This window comes from Panthera uncia, assembly GCF_023721935.1.
Source record: "Panthera uncia isolate 11264 chromosome A1 unlocalized genomic scaffold, Puncia_PCG_1.0 HiC_scaffold_17, whole genome shotgun sequence".
Taxonomy (NCBI): domain Eukaryota; kingdom Metazoa; phylum Chordata; class Mammalia; order Carnivora; family Felidae; genus Panthera; species Panthera uncia.
The window spans coordinates 83642388-83650213 of NW_026057577.1; the positions used below are offsets into that span (position 1 = coordinate 83642388).

The 7826-nt window shown below is 33.9% G+C and overlaps 1 protein-coding gene across 1 annotated transcript in view; it reads left to right on the forward strand.

Annotated features, from left to right (window-relative positions):
* The window catches only part of FER (FER tyrosine kinase), a 414556-nt gene that overhangs the window by 88491 nt on the left and 318239 nt on the right, over nucleotides 1-7826 (forward strand). The window contains exon 6 of the mRNA XM_049648899.1: nucleotides 5159-5342. Within this exon, the coding sequence (XP_049504856.1) occupies nucleotides 5159-5342 (184 nt within the window). The remainder of the gene's footprint in view (nucleotides 1-5158; nucleotides 5343-7826) is intronic.

The window sequence follows — 7826 nt, forward strand, 5'->3', positions numbered from 1 at the left end:
GCATTAAAAATATCTATATATATATACATGTATATATATATGTATATATATATACCTATATATCTATTGTATTTTTTAATGCTTTATAGGAGCATATAATCAAAATGTTTTTTCAGCTCTCCAAATTCTATGCCCTCCTTAGCCTTTGCTGTTGTATTTTGACAATTTTTTTGCCATTCATTCTTCATCACTACCCAGTGAATTGAAAAGGGCAGATAATTTAACTCCCAGGATTAGAAATTAGGAGCTAAAATTTAGATTATATGACTTGCTTGGGTTGCAAAACTAATCAAAGGAGAAGCTGAGACAAAAAATGACTTCTTAACTTTGCTTTTGTCTGAACAGCATGGAATAAAATGGGTAACTCATTCATTGTTGCCACATGTCATACTTGAATTTTAACTTGCATGTGAAAAAACATATGTGGACATTTGGCCCAAATAACTTATAAGTTAGGATGAATTCTTGCTCATTTTCTTCTTTCTCAGAGCAATAAGTAGAAATTATATAGTTGAGGAGGAATGGTTTGACAGGAAAGAAAAATGTAAGATGGTAGAACATTTAGTTATCCAAATCAAAGCAGAGTCTATGTGCAGGCATTTTGCTTTTTGAAAATAATCACTTCTCATTTATTATCAGGAGGCTTTCCACCATAATATTTAGCAAATGGCAAACACTTCTGAAGTTTATAATAAAAAATACTCGACTTTCTAGACTAGCTGAATGAGTAGTCTTGTCTGTCTCTTGTAAATGTCAAACTTACATAATTGAGTTTTGCTAGCTTCATAATATTGTTTATGGCATGGCATATTGTGTATACACTCTGTTATTACAAACATTAAACAGATTTGTCAACAAGTGGTGACAAAAGAATTATAATACAATCTCTTTGTGAAATTCATTATGTGCAGGAGGAAAAATTAGATGTTTTCCTGCCTGTTAATTGACACATAGGACAACTCCATGCCCTGCTTGAATGCCTCTCTTCATTAAAAAAGAAAAAAAGTCATATGGCAACAGAGGTATAATTCTGTACCTGTCAATAAGAATTTACTTAATCTGCATACTTCATATTAATTTTAGGCTCAAATGTTATTTAAAAGTTAAGAAAGAGTAATAATGATGTGAAATATTCTGCACCAAGAAGTGATGTGGCGAGAATTGTGTTAGGGTTTTTTGCCTCATGTTTCATTACGTGAATGGAACAGAAAATATTTTATTTGTGACTTTGGTTTTCACAAGGTATTACTATTTCTTGAATTTACTTATATAGTTTGTATGGGACCTAAATAATTATTTTAAAGTAAATCAGGAAAAACTATAATAAAATCCCTTTTGAAATCATGGCAAGTGAACATGTTCTTGGAATTTTCTACAGGGGAGGGAGGGTGTCGATTGATCGATCACGTGCATGCACAAGTACATCAGATAACCAAATGCATAAGTGTATGTGAGCTGTAGAGTACAAAAGCAAACAAACAAAAAACCTGCTAAAACATGCCCTCAAATTCAGTTTTAAGCCCAAAGCTCTTATTAAGCTCGTATTAAACCCAAAGCTCTTTATTATTAGTAGTAGTATTTTAATGTAATAAATTCTGCCTTGGATATTTTCAAAGGCATTTAATTTTTTTCATAAATTGTGTTAATTACCACTTATAAGCTGTTGATTTTTTGATATGGTTATAATAGTCTTCTTCAGATCGTTTGTCATATACTGGGTATGATAAAGAAAAAAAAGAAATTCTTAACTTTTCTAATAAGACTTTAGATTATAAAATCTTAGCTGAGCGTTACACATTTAGTGCATCATTTTTCACCATCTAGAAAGACAGATGGGTAGTTTGCAGTTTAAAAATCTGTGCAGATAGGAGGACAGATGGGTGGTTTAAATGTCTCCATGAAAATGTTTGTGTGGAGAGCTTGACTCCTGAAGTTGTACTAAAAATCCAAGAAATTAATTAGGAATAATAGAGTTCATATGAAAAGTAATATTTAAAAAATGATTTAAAATATGGAATTTACTATGTAGTTATACTTTGTGAATTTACAATAACAATTAACAAATTAGAACACAGTACTTAAATAGTCTTGCCTGGTAGATGCTTGCCTTATTTTCTTATTATCAACACGTAGACTCTAGAAAATTTCTTTATTACTTTGAATCAATTTGTCTGCCTAATTGTATATGACCATTGGAATTTCTGTCAGAATTTGCTGAATTTTAAGTAACATATATTTAAACTAGCTTAAAAATGATTAATGAAATTAAAAAAAGAAAATAAAAGGGCCTTGGAAAGGGCTGCTCTGGCAGTTTCTGCAGCAGGTGTTTGTCGAGTTTTCACTCTCATTCAGACATTAATGTGATTTAGCCCCCAGCCAAAAAATGGATTCTGATTTGGTTGGGTATGCACTTTGGCTTTTGAGTATTAGCTTCATATAGGAGTCTCATCCTGACTAGTGTGGATAGGGAGATAAAGGGATTGTTATTTTTGACGGAGGCTCTGAGGCTGCCCATAGATATGTAAACTGCATAGACTCTTGGGGACATTTTTTGAAATATATTTTTGTAAGAAGGATGCCAAATAGCAATATTTGTGGGTAAATAAATATATTATTCTGTGTAAAAAAAACTATTATATTAATTGAACATGTAGGAGAATATGTTACTGAGAACCTTAAAATATCATTCATGATTAGTATTACTGAGGTAATTTGGTAATTACTAAGTTAAAAAAATTATCCCTAGTGCTATACAGAATGACTTAAAATTTCTGTAGGGTAACTGAGGCAAAAAAATGTATTGGGTTCTCAATGAAGATTTAAAAGAATTAAAAATTCAAATAAAACAGAACTTTTTAAAATAACGGTATCCTTCATAGGAAGGGGAAGAGTTATTTCATGAATTTATTTTAATTATATATTTAAAAATGTATATGATAATTGGCTCATGAAATAAAATATATTATCCTGTGAGTTGTAGTCCAAAAGTGAGAATATCCATTTCTTTAGTGGCTCATGTTATTTTTTCTGATCCCTTCAGATCAGAACTGAATTAATATATTTGTTCCCATCCACCTGATGTTAGAACCTGTTTCTAGATAGCAGTGAGAAGGGCTAGGAAAGATACTCTGGTGATTAAAATATTTTCTCCTTGAGAAGTTCTTTATGTTATAAAGTAAAATAGGCTTTCTAAGGTAGCAATTTGCAAATAACTTAGGAAATTAATAATGTCCCCATATGCAGGAACCAGCTGATGGGCTATGGCTAGAGAATTATGCTCTGTAAAATAATTCTGTGCAGCTCCCTGGAAGTCAGTGGTGGTTCTGGTACTTGGAACCACAGAATTTGTTGGTAGCAGGGACTTACCAGTATGCTGGAAAGATTTTCTTTTCCATCTGCTAGATGCAGTTTCTTTGTCTGAGAACTGGAGGGGAGATGAGGAAGGCAAGCAAACTGTTCTCATTCTATTGCCCTGCCTATGCATATCTGAGGGTCTAAGGTCTCCTCTCTTCACAATAACACTGTCTTTACTCTGCTTTTGGTTCTTAGCTGGACACATTCTTCAACAGGGAATGCTTTTCAGACTCCTACCTATAGGGAATACTTAGATGGGTGCTGAACCTATGCAGAGTGGCAGCAGAGGAGAGCCTGTGGCGTCAAAAATTCTCAACATAGGGGTGCCTGGGTGGCTCAGTTGGTTAAACATCTGACTCTCTATTTTAGTTCAGGTCATGATCTCACGGTCCGTGGGTTCAAGCATGGTGTCATGCTCTATACTGACAGCACAACATTACTTGGGATTCTCTCTGTCCCTCTCTCTCTCTGCCCCTCCTCTGATTGCTCGTTCTCTCCCTCTCTCTCAGAAATGAAATTAATAAACTTTTAAAATAAAATTCTCAACATAATAAATATTTTGAAAAGTTTATTCCCTAATTCTAATTAATTGATAAAAATATTTGCTTGGTTTATATTGAAAATTGAAGATCTGCTTAAAAAATTCATTTATTTAGGGGCTCCTGGGTGCATCAGTCAGTTAAGCATCTGACTTCAGCTCAGGTCATGATCTTGCAGTTTGTGAGTTTGAGCCCCGCGTCAGGCTTTGTGCTGATGGCTTGGATCCTGGAGCCTGCTTCAGATTCTGTGTCTCCCTCTTTCTCTGCCCCATCCCCTACTCATACTCCCTTTCTCTTTTTCTCTCTCTCAAAAATAAATAAGCATTAAAATTTTTTTTCATTTATTTATATAGTTGTTTATGTTGTCACTCTGTGAATATTTTCTGAATTATTTTAATAAAGGTACCACAAAAAGTTTTAGTTCATAATATTATCAATATCTCCTGGACTTTTCCTGTATAGACTTTAAATTTCTCTGCTTTCAAGTCATTCACAACTTAAAACTGCTCTACTTATACAGACATATTTCCTTCACTTCGTTAATACTTATTCTGTGAGCTTATTTCTTTGCTTGCCTATGTAATTTTGCTTATTCTCTGCCCGTTTTCACTCAGTATTCCAATTCACCAGCGGCTATATGTTGAGGACTCTGTTTTGCTAGGTACTGAATTCCCAGTGTTTAGCACAGTTCTTGGTGGTGATCAGTGGATAATATTCATTAAATGAAAGGAAGAAAGGTGGAAAGGGAAGAAGAGAGGAAGGAATTATTATTATCCATTCTGTCTTTCTTATACCTTCCTGCACATGCCCTACCTTTTAAGGTTTGTTTTTTCTACATAGCCACCTCTGACTCCCCTTGTCTTTATTGAAACCTCAAACACAGACCTCAAAATTTAACACTGTTTACAAACTTTGTTGTTTTCTTGGTTACACTGTTTCATGTACATTGGTTGTTCCAATTTGTGTAAGCTTCTTGAAGATAAGAAAGATCATTTTTCTGTGTAATTTCATAAAAAATTGTACATTAACTTTCATTCATCAAACTTTTACTGTAATATATGTCTCCTTCATAGAAGCCTGTGTGCAAAATACTGACAAATAAGCAGTACTTTGTATAGAGCTGGGTATGTAGTATTATGCTCAATAAAATTTTGTCGATTATTCCTAAAATGTATGAAATAATATCAAATAGTGGTCACTCTGTTTGCATATAGTGAATATAAAACATCTTTATCTCTTTAAACTTTCTTCAACATTTTCTTCAGGGAAAGAAACCGAAAAGGCCAAGGAACGATATGACAAAGCCACAATGAAACTTCATATGCTGCATAATCAGTATGTATTGGCATTGAAAGGGGCACAGCTTCATCAGAATCAGTATTATGACACCACACTTCCTTTGCTTCTGGACTCCTTACAAAAGATGCAAGAAGAAATGATAAAAGCACTGTAAGATACATTTCCTATTTGGCATGAAGTCCCTTCATGAAGTGATTTTAACATTATTTTTTCTCCTAGTTAAGCTTTTGGAAAGAAGTTGTCTGTGTTTTGTGAACTTCATTATTGACTTAGCCCAGTGTGTATTTCACATCTGTTTTACTTTAGTCCTTCTTGATTTTCACTTCTCGTCTCCTTTCAGTTTGTTATCATCTCCTAAACCTTCTGGCTAGCCCTAAGAATGGTCCTTCTGTTTTGTATGTTTTTGTTCTACTCCAATTAGCTGGAAATTTAGGTGAAAAAAAAATTCATTAGTTGACAAGTGTTAAGAAGTTAATATTTTCAGAGGATTGAGTGTTTAAATATTGAGCAACTGAGAAGTCCAAAGGAAAGAATTTTTTTTGTTAAGTTTTTAATTTTAATTCCAGTATATTTAACATACAGTGTTATATTAGTTTCCAGTGTACAATGCCATAACTCAACAATTCTCTACATAACTCAGTGCTCTTTAATCCCCATCACTTATTCTACCCATCCCCCGTCACACCTCCCCTCTGGTAACCACCTGTCTGTTCTCCAAATTAAAGTCTGTTTCTTTTAGACAGAGTTTGTCTCTCTCTTTTCGCCCTTTGCTTGGTTTTGTTTGTTTGTTTTGTTTTTAAATTCCACATATGAGTGAAAGAAATCATATGGTATTTGTCTTTCTCTGACTGACTTATTTCACTTAGCATTACACTCTGTGACTCCATCAAAGGAAAGAATTTTTTGAAAGTTTATTTGCCAACTTATTGTGTGAAGTTAACATCAACAAATGTTTATTGAATTTCTACTGTATGCAAAGCACGCTGCCTGTGAATTGGCCACAATTTTTGCCTTTAAGGAGCTAACAGTATATTCTGGCGAGTAAGTCAAGAGCACACGTTTACCATAGACATCAATGCAAGACAACAGAAAAAGATAGGCCATGTTTGGTAGAGTTCATCTCCTTTGACCTGGATTAGGTGATCTCCCATCTTCCCAGTAAAAAGATAAAAAAATTATTTTTAGTTGACTTGAATAGGTAAACTTTGAAGGGTATTGATAAAATAGTAAAATGTCTACTTAAAATATTTAATTTATAAATTTAGTTATGTCTATTTAAATTAAATATTGTTGATTCAGAAATACTTCCTTTCCTACTCTCATGAATCAATGTTATTTCAAACTCTTCACATGAATCCTCAATAATGGCATCATCATCGCTAGATGTCTTTTTGAGACAGTAGTTTCCTATTTTTTGAGACATAGTAGTTTTCTATAGCATATTATCTTTAACTTCTAAACAATTATTTTAGACCTAGCATTTAAAATATCCAAGCATGATGATTTCACTGCAATTGAATTCCACGTCACATTGATGTAACGTTAGGAGGCTTCTTTTTTTAAAAATTCCATTTGTCTGAAGGTAGATATTAATAATAACCTCCATATCATATTATGGTATTGCTTTATGAGAGTTATCTAGATAGGCTCATTTACATTAATATTATTCAGTACTTTCACTTAATGTGGTCATAAGCCCAGGGATATTTACTAAGTCTGTTTTAAATTTCTCTGCCTCTCCTTTTTCTTTAAATTTTGTCAGGTGATTTCTGTAATCCTTCCAAACTAGCATTGCCTGAAGCAGTTTAAATCTTTTTTTTTTTTAAGTTTTATTATTTATTTTAAGAGAGCATGTGAGTGGGGGGAGGGGCAGAGAGAGAGGGAGAGAGAGAGGCAGAGAGAGGACAGCGAGAATCCCAAGTAGGCCCCGAGCTGTCAGTGTGAGCCTGATGTGGGGCTCAATCGTAGGAATGGTGAGATCATAACCTGAGCCAAAATAAAGAGTCAGACATTTTTTTAAAAGTTTTTTTATTTATTTTGAGAGAGAGGTGGTGGGGGGCGGGGGGAGGCGGGTAGAAGGACAGAGAGAGAATCCCAAGCAAGCTCTGTGCTGTCACTGCAGAGCGCCAGGCAGGGCTTGAACTCATGAATTGTGGGATCATGACCTGAGCTGAAATCAAGAGTTGGACGCTTAACTGAGCCACTCAAGCAACACTAAATCTTTTTTTTCTTCACTCAAACAATATTTGGCTATTTACAATAAAATAATTGAGAGAATATTAAATAAGAGAAATTTTGTAAGTAATAAATTTTTATGAGTAATGCTTTTGGAAAAGAAAAGCAAACAATGCCCCTAATATTTATATGGGAAAAGGCAGCATAAGCTTGTCCACACTTGTTATTGAGGCCATTCTTGACTGGTGGTATATTTTTACAGCATAGCACTTTTAAATTAGAGATTAGATCTTTGCCACCCTATTTTGTACTCATTAGATACAGTAATATATTAAAAAAAATTTTTTTTTAATGTTCATTTATTTTTGAGCAGAGACAGAACATAATCAGGGGAGGGGCAGAAGGAGAGACACACACAGAATCCAAAGCAGGCTCCAGGCTCTAAACTGTCAGCACAGA